Consider the following 16,634-nt stretch of genomic DNA (forward strand, 5'->3'; position numbering starts at 1 on the left):
TTAAATCACCTGCCATTGGTTGGTCAATATATAACATTTATAACCCAAATTCAAATATAAATTATTGGCATCAAAAACACTCCCTGCTGAAAAAAATTAAATCACAGAAATTTGAATGGTTTCCACTACAGATACCATTACAAACCATCAACTATTAACCATTAAAAATGGTTCCCTGTAGTGCGTTTTGGGACATATTCCATTTGGCTGTAATACCAGTAGAGACCCACAGGGACCATTACAGCTTCCATTAAAACCAATACAATTCCCATTATAACCAGTAAAACCATTACAAATTCTGATGGTTTCTATAGTTTTTTTTTCTTCTTCTAAGCAGACTGAGACCATAAATCCATAGGACTTAAATACATTTATGACTTTGACATTGTCAACTCCACGTTCTTAGAAACATTCTCAAATAATAATGATATTATTACCATATTTCCTTCATGCAATTTTGAGTCCTGCTTTCCTTAAAGCAAAAAGGTGACTTAGGGCCCACCAAATAATAAGAAAATCATTATTAAAAAAATTTATTTAATTTCTCTCTAAAATTGTTGATATGATATTGATAACATAGCCTAATCATAATGGCAAAATTTGTAGCCTAGTAAAGAATGCAAATACATTTTACTATTGGGTTTCAAACTTTTGAACCTCACTGTATTTCTCAAATATTTTCTATGCTTGATTATTCAATGGCTTATTATATTTGCATAAAATTGCCCAATTTTATTAGTTTTTATTAGCTTTTGTTACTGTTTTTAATTATGACATTTATTTCCTCATTAAACGGCATTAAATCGAGTCACAGCTCACACAAATATGGAAATAGACTAATATTAATATTTACTCTGTTGCCGCAGACGTCGTTCTTTTTCAGTGAAAAAACACTTTTGAAGAATGTTGTTGCTTAAAAAAGTAAATATGATATATTCCGTCAAATTTTGAAAACTCACACAAATCATAACCCACGCGAAACAACTATTCAGAGCAAACCTCACGATGCACGCCGTTTCTGGATAATAAACCACATATCCCATCAGCCCCCTGACCGCGTGCCGGTGATCACATGATCCACACGGGAAAAACATGAAAGACGCCTGTGAGATGTAAATGACAGCAATAAAGCTGCGAGGAAAGGAGTGAACCTAAAGCTCATAGCTTGTTCATAACAAACCGAGCAGGAACTATCATGCTGCTTAAATAACGTTTTGTATAATTTGCAAAGATTTTGTAAGCTGCGTTATGGCTTTAATGTGCGTAATCGCGTTGTTTGCACTGATCACAGCTCAGTGTGCTCGCGCGTCGCCGCCAAACTACGTGCTGCTGTTCGCCGATGATTTGGGTTACGGTGATTTGGGCTGTTTTGGACACCCGAGCTCTCTCACTCCGAATCTAGACAGACTAGCAGCGCACGGACTCCGGTTTACCGACTTCTACGTCACGAGTCCCGTGTGCAGCCCTTCCAGGTAAAATCAAATCCACCTGTTATGCAGCATATGATCAATATACTTTCATTTATTTACGTGCATTCATTTGTACCTACTTTTGAGAATCTTTAAATCACCTTCCAGCTATCATAAAAACACGGTCGCTTAAATTAATTGTCCAACTGAGTAGATACCTTATATTGTCACCGAAATAATACATAGTTCATGAGATAGCACAGAAGATGGCGCCAGAATGCAAGGTAACATTCACCGACTTTGGTTCGAAAATATCATAAACATACTACTAATCGGCCTTCTATTTCTGCAGTATTTCAAGTGCATACTAGTATGCACAGTATGTGTATGTTCTCTATGCAAGACTTAATTTTTTATAAAATTGTACATGCACTGCAGATTGCATGATAAATGCAATGTGCTCAACTTCTAATTATCTTTCAATGAATAAACCAATATCATAATTAACCTGGTTATTCACCCTCTGATAATGATTTATTGTGCTAATGTGCAGAATATCTTTTTACATGTTGTTTTTTGGTCCAGGGCAGCATTGCTGACGGGCCGCTATCAGACTCGTTCCGGCATCTATCCGGGCGTGCTGTATCCAGCCTCAAAAGGGGGTCTCCCGCTTAACGAGACCACTGTCGCAGAGGTGCTGAAATCTAAGGGTTACACTACAGCCATAGTGGGCAAATGGCACCTGGGCTTTGGGCTTAATGGCACCTACCTGCCCACCCGACAGGGCTTTGACAATTATCTCGGTATCCCGTACTCGCACGACCAGGTCATTGTTTTATCTGGAAATCACCAAGGAAATTGCATAACATTATTATAATATATATTTTGAATGCAGGCGTGTTCTGATCTGATTTCTTCATTTTGTTGCTGTCTTCATTGCATTATATCTCTCTATCAAAGGGTCCCTGTCAGAATCTCACGTGTTTCCCTCCGGATGTGAAGTGCTATGGCTTCTGTGATCAGGATGTCGTAACTGTACCTCTCATGTTTAATGAGAACATCAAGCAGCAGCCTGCAGACTTCCTGCAGCTCGAGAAGGCCTACAGCGAATTTGCCTCTCAGTTCATCAATGATGCTGTCCGAAGTAACCGCCCGTTCTTCCTGTACTATCCTTCACATGTGAGTCAAAACTACAATCTTAATCGAATAAACTAACTGAGACTTGTCACAGCACTTGAATATTATTGCTCTTTTGTTGGTTTTGATTGCTTCTATTGTCTTTGTTTGTAAGTCGCTTTGGATAAAAGCATCTGCTAAATGACTAAATGAAAATGTTTATCATTTTTGTAATGTTTTATGCAATTGCTTGCATGTCTCTAAAGGAGTTTGAAAAGGAGTACTAGATTAGTACTAGATTTCATATTACGGAATTTCTACAGTATAATGTTGCTTATAATGCTTATTGAGAAAATAAGTATGTAAAGTATTTTTAATCAATTTAATTCCAACTTTGGATAAATGCTTTAAATAATGAGTTGAGAGTGTCAAAGAAAATGGTGCTATGAAATTAAATGATTGTTTTAAAATTATTTTATGAAGGCAATTAAGACATCCCATGAAGCGTTGCGGATGTTGCAATTTAATTAAAAAAAAAAAAAGTGTGTTTGAGTGATAGATAAATTAAATTTATTTATTTTTTGTGCACAATATTAAAATATACAAACATATGAGCTCTTTGGGAGTTTAAGGAGGATTACTTGATTATGTCATTCAACTTCCTCTTTTGGCACAATTCCCATTTCCTTAGTAACAGTGACTTTTTTTGATTGGACAAACCAAAGAGGATTGTGGGCAGTGTAGTTCTTCACTGAGAATGAGCATGACTTGAACAAAACTAAATAATTTTAAATGAAATAATAATGAACTAAACAATTAAGATTAAAAAATAATTATTTAAATCATTAAGTTAAATAATAAAGATTAATTTAAATTAGTTTTTTGTTTTTTTCAGTTTTAAAATGGAAAAAATTAATATCAGCAGTGATAATCACACTGATTTTCTGAAGGTTTCTATAGTGTTTAGCATCATTTAGCAATCTCAAAGCTCATAGTAGGTCTTTACACAATATATTCAAAATAAGTGGTATTTTTGCTTCCAGAATGTGTTATGATCTCTTAGAAACACACTCAAAGTATGTACTTAATGACTTTCTGCCTGGTCTCTGTCTCTCCAGCACACACACTACCCTCAGTATGCAGGCGCAGACTATGCAGGGAAGTCTCCTCGTGGGCCGTTCGGTGATGCTCTGATGGAGTTTGATGGCACTGTGGGGAAGATTCTGCTAACTCTGGAGGAGACGGGTGTGATCAACAACACTCTCATTTTCTTCACTGGTGACAACGGGTAGGTGTTTCTCCTTAGTCCATGCTTTGTGCGTTTCTATTTCTCTTAACATCTATATATGTGTGCGTTCGCAGGCCGGAGCTCATGCGGAAGTCTCGTGGGGGAAACGCAGGACTGATGAAATGTGGCAAAGGCACGACTTATGAAGGAGGAATGAGAGAGCCGGCCATCGCATATTGGCCTGGATCCATCCAACCAGGTGCTGAGAGATAAACGGTCCAGTGTCTGAATCCAGCTACAAGAAATATACAAAGTTTTATGAAACTGAAGACATGTAATTTACGTTTTCCCATCATTCAAAGGTGTGACCCGTGCTCTGGCCAGCTCTTTGGACATTCTGCCCACCTTTGCCAAACTGGCTGGAGCTACGTTACCTGACGTTCAACTAGACGGGGTCGACATGACAAACATCCTGATGAATCACGGAGCGGTAAGAGACAAAATGGTCAAAAGTGAAATATATTTACATACATACATGCATAGGGCTGTCGCGATAACCGCAATATCGCAATACCGCGCTATTGATGAGCATAACCACAGAGAAATGCAACAACCGCAGCAACCGCGATATTTCAGTATTTTCTTTTTCGTAAGGTTACGCCCTTCTTGTTTTACACTTCGTGCATGTGTACTGAATATTAGTAATGATAACAATGTGTATCATGCTGATTTTCACAGAGGCTCAGTAAATTTGCATTTAACAAGCCTAAACAGACAGCGAATGAGAGAGAGATCGACTGATCGCGTGCGATTACCTGCGTCTGTCCTTCAGGCCAAATCATATGTAAAAATAGGTTGTCATGTCCAAGGAAAGCTAAATCTGTCTTAGCATCGACGCTCTGCTGGTCAGCTGAGCCTTTAAAAGTGGCGCTCAAAGTTAAAATGATTTACACAGCGTGTTTCATTACAAATCTCTGAATGAATCAGCGCTTTTGAACGTGTAGCTGAATGAAGACTCACTCAAAGACAGTCTCTTGCCGACACCTTGAGGCGAAACAATGAAAATGCACTGACTGACAGCCCGTCTAGAACACCCAGGTGAAATATCAACAGAAAAAGTATCTTGTCAGTCAGATTTGAGGATCAGAACTAACTGTTATAGGCTAACAATATACTAATGATCTTATTGTCAGGTTTAAGTTTTGTTATGTGGACCGTTATTTTGTCATTCTCTTCTGTTTACTTCACTTCCTGTTTCAACGCGATTTAGTTTCGGTTTTATTGATTTCTGAATATGACCTCCTTACATCGTAACACATACACACACAGATTTTATATATATATATATATATATATATATATATATATATGTATAAATATACGCGGTAATACCGCATACCGCGCTATTAAGCCACTCAAAATTACCGCAAGGGAAATTCCTTAAACGCAACAGCCCTATACATGCATGCATACATACTAGGGCTGCACCAATGTATCGGCCGATTTTTTAAAATTATTTTAGAGCCATTGGCATATGTGACCCTGGCCCACAAAACCAGTCTTAAGTGTCAATTTTTCGAAATTGAGATTTATATATCATCTGAAAGCTGAATAAATAATCTTTCCATTGATGTATGGTTTGTTAGGATAGGACAATATTTGAAAATCTGGAATCTGAGGGTGCAAAAAAAATCAAAATATTGAGAAAATCGCCTTTAAAGTTATCCAAATGAAGTTCTTAGCAATGCATATTACTAATCAAAAATGAAGTTTTGATGTATTTACGGTAAGAAATTTACGAAATATCTTCATGGAACATGATCTTTACTTAATATCCTAATGATTTTTGGCATAAAAGAAAAATTGATAATTTTGACCCATGCAGTGTATTTTTGGCTATTGCTACAAATGTACCCCAGCGACTTGAGACTGGTTTTGTGGTCCAGGGTCACATATCGGAAATAGCATGAAAAGGGCCGATACCGATGGTTTATTAATTAAACTACATGGAGACAACGAGTTTAATGTCTGTTGCAAAATCCAACGGTTTTCTCTGGGCAGGATAATTAAATACTTGCCAAAACAAAATAAAATCTGTACAAAATATGTGAAATGACCGCGCTCGGCTGTAAATTCATCATCGGTAAGTCTCAATGGTGATTCACTATTATGCGTTGCGTCTGTGAACGGACAAAACAATAAAATAGGCTACATAAAAAAGGAATAGGCCTACACAATATATTTAGTTTCATTAACAATTAATACGTAATATCAACCTTCACATAGGCTATATCTGTAATAATAATACGATGTGTGATTTGACATTATCGAGTATATTGCAAAAATCAAGCAAAAGACAGAGTGCACGCATACATTATGTAAAGAAGTCTAGTAGGTTAGACTAGTGCACGTGCAAGTGTGTTATTTCACTGCATGATTCAGTATTAAAATACATTAAGAATGATCAGAAAAGATATGGGGGCGGAAAATGTATATGATTTCATATAGTTAAACAATATCACACGAAGATCGAGCGCCGTTTTTTTGCTCCAAAAATCATCATGATTACAAATGTGATTTTATAACGTTAATATTAAGAGACTTACGTTTTAGACACCACATTGCCTGTTTTTGCTCTATTTCACCAACAAACATAACTCCAAACACAGGCACAGCACTGTTTTGCGTCTCTGAGCAACATGACGGTGTTTTGTTCCTGAATGAATCAACCGTTTAAATGATTCGGTTCAATCGCAAAGACTCGCTTATTAATAGTGACTTGATGCCACCTACTGGCGGTTTTAATTTCACATTTAAAGTATTTTTTAAATAATTTAAGTATTCAACATTTTATGTATCAAAACAATATTTATTCATTTGTAACTGCAAGTTAAGCATTCCAATGTCCCTCAGAGCTGCATTAAACAGTGGGTAAAAATATATATTCCACTTCAGATGCAGTTTCCTCTGCATTGCAAAGATGAATTTTGTTGATGCTGATTTCATTTGTTTGGTAACAGCCCAAATGTCTTATTATTCTAATTGCCTGAATAAATGTAAGAATTTGACTCAAAAGGTGAAAAAATGGCTTTATTAAGGTAAAAATGCCCATAAAAAGGTAAAATTAAAATTAAAATTAATTTCTATCACTGCTGTGAACTGACCACCACACAGAATATGAAAAATATCAAAAACTTTAGGAGTCAGCTGTCCATGGTAGTCCTTAAGATATCAGCACAATAACACACTCAGCAAAATATCGTCTAATTATTGTTATCGAAAAGAAAGATCTATTTATTTTATCGATATCGCACACCCCTAGCAGGAACAGATATGTTCAACTACCGATTCTGCCTGGAGAGAACCAGTCGATTATTATTTTTTTTATGCTACTTTATGCAACTGACCAATATAGGTATCGGTATTGGAATCGGCCAGCAGTTGTTTGTTAAAATCAGTATCGGCCAAAAGAAATCCTATCGGTGCATCCCTAATACATACATTAGTGTTTGGGCTTGGTAAGATTTATGAAACAAGTTCTTGAAAGAAGCTTTTTCTGTTCACCAAGGCTGCATTTATTTGAACAAAACTTCAGGTTTTATTTTCTATTTTAATATACTTTAAAATGTAACTTATTCCTGTGATGCAAAGCTACATTTTCAGCATCATTAAGTGTCGCATGATCCTTCAGAAATCATTCTAATATGCTCAAGAAATATTTATTTTTGTGCTACTTAATATCTTTGTGAAAACAGAGACACATTTTTTCAGGATTCTTTGATGAATAGAAAGTTCAGATTTTTTAAAACAAAAACTGTTAACAATTTAGAAGACTTTAGTGTCTCTTTCAATCAGTTTAATGCATTCTTGCACAATAGAAGTATACATTTCTTAAAAAAACACAAATCTTACTGACCCCAAACTTTTGAACAGTAGTGTATATTTATTTATATTTAGTAAGCATTCTTGCATTCAGTCTGCTTTATTTTTGAATAGTTAACCTACGTATACATCCATTAGACATACATCTTTGACCACTGCATCACAATTTTTTTTTTTACAGTTTATTTTGCCTTTATAGATTTTGGAGACACTATGTTTAACTACTTAAAATGGTTAAAGGAATAGTTTACCAAATATCTCTGTCATTATTTATTTTACTTCATTAGTTACTATTTTACCCTGAACAAGCTCTGCCAATGAGCCTGTGCTTTAAAAACCTTGTCATTGATGTTTCAGAGTGAAAGACAGACCATCTTTTACTACCCCGTTTCTCCAAGTGAGAAGTATAGCGTGTTTGCAGTGAGATGGAAAAATTTCAAAGCGCATTACTATACACAGGGTAAGTTCACCATTTCTTAGAGTATATAAACCTCACCTTCCTACCTCTCCATCCTGTTTATTTCTTTTATGTCTTTTTCCCCATAACTCAGGTGCACTTCACAGTGACAGCACCCCAGACAGCAACTGCTCATCACTTTTCCTCAAACGCCACAATCCTCCTTTACTATATAACTTAGAGGCAGACCCATCAGAAAACTATAACCTTGACAGTACCAAATGGGACTCTGTGCTCAAGCAAATCCAGGCCATCAAGGAGCAGTTTGAGGCTTCTATGGTGTTTGGCGAGAGTGAGATTGCCAAAGGGAGAGACTCTGCACTCGAGCCCTGCTGCATTCCTAATTGCACCCCTAAACCCACATGCTGCCGCTGCACTTCTGCACTTTAATGGAAGCAGCGGCCGGACGGCACACTGCCAAATCATCAAATTACAATTCTCAAGACCGCCGAAAGACTGATTGTTTACAATCTTCCATTGATTTTCTTCTCAAAGCAAAATGCAATGAAAAAGCATAATAACTTATCTCTCAGTTTGCAGACCAAAATGTGGCTCTGACTAGTTCACTGATATACTAATAGGCTTTTAACAGTGACTGGTTGCAAAGGGAATAGAGGAGCTATACTGTGAAGTATTACAGTTGTGAAAGGTGTGTATTTTTAAGTTCAAATGTATGAATGTTTATGTCGTACTTTTTTGAGTTTCATTCACTATCAGTCTACTTTTAACACTGAATCGTAATTACGGAGTGGTTTTTAAAAATAAAAGAAAGTTAAATAACATAGGTCTTGAGATATTTTATCCCTCCTCGTCATATGTATACAAGGCTAAACTAGCTGAATGGCAACCCATTTATTAGAGAATATGGAAAAATGTTTATATTAATAACTTTTATAATTATATTAATATTAACTTTTCCACAGATGCTACATCATGGTTTCAATCATACTTATCTAAGAGAACACAATGTCACTATAGATGGTGTAACATCCACCTGCCTTAGCAATCATGTTGGAGTTCCACAGGGTTCAATTCTAGGGCCTTTATTATTCTCAATGTACATTAATGATCTCCCAGATGTCTGTCCTGAAATTAATGAACAGATGTATGCGGATGATGCTGTCATCTTCATACATGGTAAAGATGCTAAAACAATAGCTACAAACCTTACAAATGCACTTTACCAACTAAAAAACTAAAGTTCAAAATTTAAGTCAAACTTGTCTTATTCTTAACACCAAAAAGACCGTCGTTATGATGTTTACAAAAAACTAATGAAGTCAAATACTGTAAAATTTGACTGTAAGACGCCCACCAACAAAAAGCAGATCTGCTGTGTTTTTGGAAGGAGAGGAATTGGAGTTGGTAACTCATTTCAAGTACCTTGGGGTTATACTAGATTCGAACCTCACTTTCAAAAAACACATAAAAAAGGTAACCAACGTTATAAAATTTAATTTACAAAATTACAATCAAATCAGGCCCTTCATTACAGCAGAGGCTGCTAAATCCTACCTCCATTGTATGATTTTTTTCGCACATCGAATACTGCTTTACAGTCTGGTCGTTTGCTGGTGTCACTGCACTAAAACCCATTGATCAACTCTACAAAAAAAGCAGTTAACGTATTTAATAGGAAACAACAGTCGTTTCATCTTTGTTCAATTCTAGAGAAGTATCAACTTTTAAGTTTTGAAAATCTCAAAGTATTTAAAACTAGCTGTCTTATATATAGATCAACGAATGGAATGGCCCCGCTGCCCCTGGGGGATTTTATCAAAAAGAGAAACAGCGAGACTAGAACTAGGTCAACAATTCGGGGGGATTGTGAAGTACAATTTAGAAAGTCTACTTTTGCACAAAACGTCCTTTCTATTAAAGGCTGTACAAGTTGGAACACTCTACCAACGGTAATTAGAGGTAGCCCCACTTTTGTTTCGTTAAGAAACGACTTAAAAGATGGCTGAATAACAATCAAACACTAGTTAAGAACTATACATAGGCACTTTAAAATATGCCCTTTAAAATAGGTACAATTATAACAAGTACTTTGGAATGTCTATGCATAGGAATTTTAAAATATGCATTTTAAACAATTATAACAACATGTACTTTATCTAAGCATAGGCTTTTTTTTATTTTTATATGTATATTGTATTATGTTTGCTTGTTTTTTTAATTTCTTAAATTGTTGTCTGTGTTTTCCATGTCTGGGACACGGATGGAAATTAGCATTGTGCTAAATCCGGCGTATTTATGTCAATTTATATTGTACGTTCATTAATTATGCTTTGTCCCATCCAAATAAATTCAATTTAAAAAAAATAATAATTAAATGTATACTACCACATTATATTTACATGGTTGAAATGAAACGGCGCAAATTAAAAAGCTGTATTTTATTTTGTGTCGTGATACGCGAAGATCGACATGGAAGATAAAATTACAGTTGAACCCCTAATGTCACATGGACTATTTTAGCGGTGTCCTTACTACCTTTCTGGGCCTTGAACATGGTAGTTGCGTTGTTGTCTATGCAGGGTCAGAAAGCTCTCGGATTTCATCAAAAATATCTTCACAACATGAGGGTGAGAAATTAATGACAAAATTTTTCATTTTTGGGTGAACTATCCCTTTAAAGACAGCCTAACATGTAGATGACAAACATGACAGAGAGAACTTACAGAGCTGCTGTCCACCAGCATCAATCCCACAAGCGACGACGTCTCACCTTTGCCAAATAAACTCAGAAACACAGTTATTATAGTTAACTGAAACTAAAATTTAAACCATAAAAAAATTGTAGCCTGTTTTATTTCAGACACGTTTTCAGAACATCTTGTTTTCATTTACTTTGTGTACCAAAATAACAAACTAAAACTGCAATAAAAAAAGATAGATAATTTTTTTTTAAATGATAAATTTTAAATTGAATTAAAAAAATTAATAAAAACTATAACAGAATCTAAATTGTACTAAAATAACACTTCTCAGAAACACTTTGGAGACATCAAGCATATAGTATTTTATTCATAAGACCAAATCCATGACAAGGCAGTGAGATTTTTTTTTGTTGTTGTTTTTTCTTTACAAGTTGTCATTTTTAAAGATACAAGATACATAGTTTTGTCATACTGAAGCTGTTTCCGTTATACAGTGAAGGACTGAATTATGTACGTTTAAGTCCAGAACTTTGTATTTCAGCTACCCAAGCTTAAGTAATCAAGAAGTATTAGATGCTCTGCCTGAATGTGTTAGGGGTTTCACAGCCAATTTGTCACTACAAATCGCTAAATTGAAGGCTAAAATATTCAAGATATTCATTTACCATATGAACACACAAAAATGTCATGTAACAGTCATAACTAAGAATTTAGAGCTCTGATTGATATAAATGATTGGCCATAAATGAGACAAAATTGCTGATTTGACCCATTAAATGCAATGACGAATGAGTTTTGGGGCATTCGATGGGTGTCTGTTTGTGAATGAAGATCTGATTGACACGGCGGATCTGTTAGAACGTCAGCGATTGCATGTTATTCCACACATGGTGACTGACCACACATCCAACAACAGATGTATACCAATGAAAAGCAGATAAAGGAAAGATACAAATACTAATTCAAAGATATTTATATCTTTTCACCCCATCACAGTTGGCTTTTGGTTGTGAGATTGTTATCATCAACATTATTATTAATATTATTATTTCTTTTAAATTTACATATTTATCTCAATAACATACTCAACAGAAAGGACACAGCATGGCGATCCTGACTCTAGAATATTTACAGCAATCTAACCAAAAACAAGACACATTTAAAACATAAAACTCCTTCCGTGAGAGTGTCACCGTCACAAATGAACGGGTAACCATGGAAACAGATTGCAGGCTGCTGGAGGATACAGTCACGTGAGCAGGGAACGTTGGGCTGCGTTCAAAATAGCATACTACCATACTATGCATACTAGTATACCGCAGTGCAGTGTGCACGGAAAAGTCAGATGTTTTGCCAAAATGTGCAATATAAAAGAGCACAAAGAACAGGATAGTAAATCCCTCAAGTACAGGACATTTATTATTTTGACAGACAGACTTCTGGGTTTAAAATGCAAAATAACAGGTGGTTTACACAGTATGCAGTACGCTAATATTTCATTCCAAACACAGCCCTCCTTTTCTAGATAATAAAACAGGAAATTACCTGACAGGATGTGATGAAAAAAACTGTCATATCTGTTTGATGCAAATTGAAATATGCCATCTCTTCATAAATCTGACCTATCCATGTCCACATCTTAGCCAGTTTTAAATAAAACTACATGCATTTTCCTGTAATATTACCTGAATGTCTTCACATCATGATTGTGAGCTGCTGCATGGCCCTGGATTGCATTCATCAGACTAAATGAGGTAAATATTATTGTACGTGATTATTGTGTGAAGCCAGCAGAGGGATCTGCTCTGTTCAGTCTCAGCAGCGCCGGTCAAGGTCAGGACAAGGGCTAAGTCAGAGAGCTGAACAACTGCGTCTAACAATCGGCACGATACACAAGGATTGTTTTCTGATGTCCTGAGCTTATTATATATAATCACGTGGCATCTACATAAATGGCATTCACTTATTCATTGCTTCACAGGACAGAATTGGGGTATTTTATTCTTTATCGGTGAACATGAAGCAATATTTGTCCTGCAGATATTACTGGATTAAATTATCCAGTCTACTGGTAAAACATTCCTGCATTCAGCGCGTTTCCCAACAAACGGGGACTTTTCATTTTACTCGCTGTCATATCTCTCTGAAGTTTCTACCTGCAAACGTTCAAAGCATAAGAGGTGAGCTATATCAGGCTTAAAAGCTAAAAGCGTCAGTCCAACCTGACAATCATACAAGACAGCAGACGATGGTAAGTAGAGGGGCTGTCAGGTTTGAGAGCTGGAGAAATATTATTTGACTGAATGCTCAAAGGACTGTGCTATAGCATAGCTAACTGGATAAATCACACAATGTCGATATCTGAGCAATATTTTACCCCAAAATAAATGAAAAGAATATCAATTTTATTGTGCACAAAGAAAATAAAGCCTATTTTAAGATTGTTTCATGACAATTAAGCACATTCCCTCACCTCACTCTCTATTACTGTAAAGCTAAATAAATAAATAAATAATAATAAGTATTATAATCATTAAATTATATATATATATATATATATATATATATATATATATATATATATAAAATTTTAATATTTGTATCACAGCCTTAATTGCATGCTGATTTAAATAGAAATATTGGCAGGATGATTTTTATAACTCTATTACTGAGAATCATCAATGAAAATCAACTAAAAAATAAAAAAAATAAACCCAAAACTAAAACCTCTAGATGCATTACTATAATCGTGGATGTTTAACTGATAGAAATGTCACAATCGCAACACAAATAATAATAAAAATGATACACAAAAACTCAAAACTGAAACATCTGGACGCATTACAGTAATTGTGGGTGTTAAATACTGATATCATCATCATCAAATATCATCATCTTTGCACAAAATAAAATATCTTATTGTTTCTTTTGATTTTGGGGTCAAATATGTTCCAGATACGACTTGATGAGATATACCGAACCATCTCTAGATCCATCTACACCCAGCCTGCCGACCTGCAATCCATCCCACTTTCTCATTCACAGACAGATGGCGCAGGATACTTGCATACCGTGATGTAATGAAGCATCTGTTTTCACCTACAGTCATCCCTATTTGTACAGTATTTACATCGTGGTAAAATCAGAAACGTACATTAAACCTACTACATCGGAACAGACAATCTGTAGACCTATCAACGATTCCAGGTCACGTCCTACTGCCTTGTCCTTTTTAGTACAAACCCAGTACAGCAATGTATCAGAATCAGACAAATACATATTTACAAACAATCCTGGTCTTCAGATTCAAACCTCTGATCACCTTTTGCTTTTAGACATTGTGTGTGTATGTGTGTTTGTGAGCATAACCCTCAAAGCCATGCAATCAAACATGTGAAGTCATATTTTGCCTTTTCTACACCAGGACTTTATAAAAAAAAATAAATAAATAAATAAAATAAAATCAAACTGATGTATCCACCCCAAAACCATGTCCCTAATTATATTATATAGTAGAAAAGTTAAATAAACAAGCAATCCATCTCAATGAAGAGAATAAATGAACTGATAAACATTGAAATAAACAGACAGACCACTAAGAGCCTATGTAGAGTATTCAGCTCAGTTCATGTCGAGAGAACAAGAGAAACTGAGGAAGAGAATAAAGAGATGAGGCCTATGTTACATTTGAGAAGGCTGCCAGGCGCCTCGTAGTGGCCAAGCCCAGGAACAGACATCTGTCGTGAGGGACAGCAGTTGCCATGGTTACCCTTTCCTCCTTTACTCAAGGTAGATATCTTCGGTAGGACAGGCGTATTCTAAGTGCTCCTGGTAGTACTCCTGGAACGCCCGTCTGAAACAAGCACACAGAGACATACATGATTAGAACATACACGTGTGTGTTGCGCTTTTTGAACATGGATTTGTTTTGCTTGTGTATTATATTGCTAAAAATGGCAGGGTTTCACATTTAGTTGTAATTGCTATAATGTAACTCTCTCTCTCTCTCCACATATATATATAATTTTAGGCAAATTCAAACCCAATTTGATCATATTTAGGAATTAAGCAGGTTATTCATATTTAGGTGGAGCAGGTTACTGCATATTTTCTTTCTTTGTTGTTTTCAGGCACTGAAACAATTTGTTCACAATAAAACAGGATTTAAAAAATACTTTAAATAAGGTCACACTATAACACTGTACAAGTGCGCAGGTTGATGAGCTTCTGTCTTATTTGTACTTGTCCATGATGAAAACAAAGTATTGTCCTAAAAACATCTTTGGTTTCTGTTCTTTAACTTTTCCCCCTTCGTTTTCGTGCTAAATGATAAGGCTAAATAATGTATATGTTCATAAGGTCATATTATGTAATGCGGCAGAGATCGCTGCCTCCTGCTGGGGCCCATAACTCAGGTCTCCTGTCTGCTCCAAAAGAGAGAAGCTTTAATAATTCACCTAGAAGTCTGGCCTGTGCTCTGATAATGAAGCAGAGACCGATCACTCTCATTAACTTCTCTTCTCCGCTCTTCTTTTCTCAGTGTCAAAAGTTTCTTGTAAATGTTATTGTGACGTTTAAGAGCATTACACTCACCCCACACACTCGGCTACATGTCTCATGGAGTCCTGAGAGACGAAGACGTGACATGCAAACCTGTTAAGCATCGGGTGCTTGGTGATGAAACCAAAATAACTACAGAAAGACAGAGAGGGACAAGTCTTATTTTGGCTTGCAAAATCTTCCAAAATTGACCAAATGCATGAAGACTTGAAGACTTGTTTTGGGGTTAACTAAAAGGAATAGAAAGTGGTAATGTATGTGTGTGTGTTTACCAGTTGTTTTTAGGATGACATCCACAAAAGGAGATGTTTTTCATTTGGAAGAAGTGACTACATCTGTCAAACTATAAAAAGAAACGAGAAGAGGAATTATAATAAATAGCAAAATCCAAGCAAAATGCTGAAATTTAGATCTCACAATGTATGCTCCGGGTGCGTGTGCACGGTGTGTGTGCACTTGGATGGGTGAAATGCAAAGCACAAATTCAGAGTATGGGACACCACACTTGGCCACATGTCATGTCATTGTATATTGTGTTAATTATGTGTTTTTCTAATTAAAAATCATGCACATATAGAAATTAATATTCTTTCTTTTATTTTTTGTAAAATAAATATATATATATATATATTTTTTTTTTAAATTCATTTACACGAAATGAAGACTCAGTAGCCAAATAATAAATAAAAAAATAATGATAATAAATATTAAAAAAGTCTATGAGATGACCAGCTTAATACAACTAGCTTTTTTACCTCCATTATCGTATATTTTGTTTGCAGAATAAATTAATCATTGCTGATTGGGTAAACAAGACTACTGTCATATCATATACCTTTAAATTTTTCTCTTTTTCTCTCTCTCTTACCTCCCCTGAAAAGTCATATTCATCATCCAAACTCATGACTAGTTTCACACCCTGCAGGCTTATTTCCAGCTCACAAATAGATGGGGGATGAAGATGCACCGTCCGCTTCCTTGCCATAGCGATCTGAAAGACAAACAAACACATTAGTTCTTGTTTGCATCATATGACGTATCATTGTGCATTCATTGAGTGTTATCTCACACAGGTAAAGCAAAAAACTGATACATTTCCTGTTTACGGTACCTTCTGCATGGCAGCACACAGGATGCCATTGCCTTGGTGATAAGGAACTTCCACCGAACCCAGGAACTGCACTCGGAAGCTTTCCATCCAAGCAGGGTTCCTCTTCATTGCTATGGAAACACACATATACAGACAATACTGACTCACCAAGTGCTTTAACAAAGAGACCAGATGTGAAGGCCAAAGAAAAAGAAAACAGTTACATATT

The 16,634-nt window shown here is 35.7% G+C and overlaps 2 protein-coding genes across 4 annotated transcripts in view; one reads left to right on the forward strand and one right to left on the reverse strand.

Moving 5' to 3' along the window:
- Nucleotides 1-1,050: 1,050 nt before the first annotated feature.
- Nucleotides 1,051-8,872, forward strand: arsa (arylsulfatase A). The gene is made up of 8 exons (XM_058752324.1): nucleotides 1,051-1,472; nucleotides 1,995-2,235; nucleotides 2,370-2,588; nucleotides 3,644-3,813; nucleotides 3,888-4,012; nucleotides 4,116-4,243; nucleotides 7,993-8,095; nucleotides 8,187-8,872. Exons 1-8 carry the CDS (start codon nucleotides 1,249-1,251, stop codon nucleotides 8,480-8,482), a joined length of 1,506 nt encoding a protein of 501 aa, XP_058608307.1. The 5' UTR covers nucleotides 1,051-1,248; the 3' UTR covers nucleotides 8,483-8,872.
- Nucleotides 8,873-12,147: 3,275 nt separating this feature from the next.
- The window catches only part of mapk8ip2 (mitogen-activated protein kinase 8 interacting protein 2), a 32,117-nt gene continuing 27,630 nt past the window's right edge, over nucleotides 12,148-16,634 (reverse strand). For all 3 annotated transcript variants that reach the window (XM_058752022.1, XM_058752021.1, XM_058752023.1), the window contains 5 exons: nucleotides 16,427-16,536; nucleotides 16,184-16,306; nucleotides 15,588-15,658; nucleotides 15,349-15,447; nucleotides 12,148-14,608 (listed from right to left, as the gene is read on the reverse strand). In XM_058752022.1, coding sequence (XP_058608005.1) covers nucleotides 14,536-14,608; nucleotides 15,349-15,447; nucleotides 15,588-15,658; nucleotides 16,184-16,306; nucleotides 16,427-16,536 — 476 coding nt within the window. In that variant the 3' untranslated portion in view covers nucleotides 12,148-14,535. The remainder of the gene's footprint in view (nucleotides 14,609-15,348; nucleotides 15,448-15,587; nucleotides 15,659-16,183; nucleotides 16,307-16,426; nucleotides 16,537-16,634) is intronic.

This window comes from Onychostoma macrolepis, chromosome 18 (assembly GCF_012432095.1).
Source record: "Onychostoma macrolepis isolate SWU-2019 chromosome 18, ASM1243209v1, whole genome shotgun sequence".
In the NCBI taxonomy this organism is placed as follows: domain Eukaryota; kingdom Metazoa; phylum Chordata; class Actinopteri; order Cypriniformes; family Cyprinidae; genus Onychostoma; species Onychostoma macrolepis.

Excerpts from the sequence above, each read along its gene's own strand:
- arsa (XM_058752324.1), top strand. The coding sequence starts at position 1,249 with ATGGCTTTAATGTGCGTAATCGCGTTGTTTGCACTGATCACAGCTCAG. Across the intron at positions 3,814-3,887 it reads TTCTTCACTGGTGACAACGG|GCCGGAGCTCATGCGGAAGT; the intron begins GTAGGTGTTTCT and ends GTGCGTTCGCAG. Across the intron at positions 4,244-7,992 it reads TCCTGATGAATCACGGAGCG|AGTGAAAGACAGACCATCTT; the intron begins GTAAGAGACAAA and ends TTGATGTTTCAG.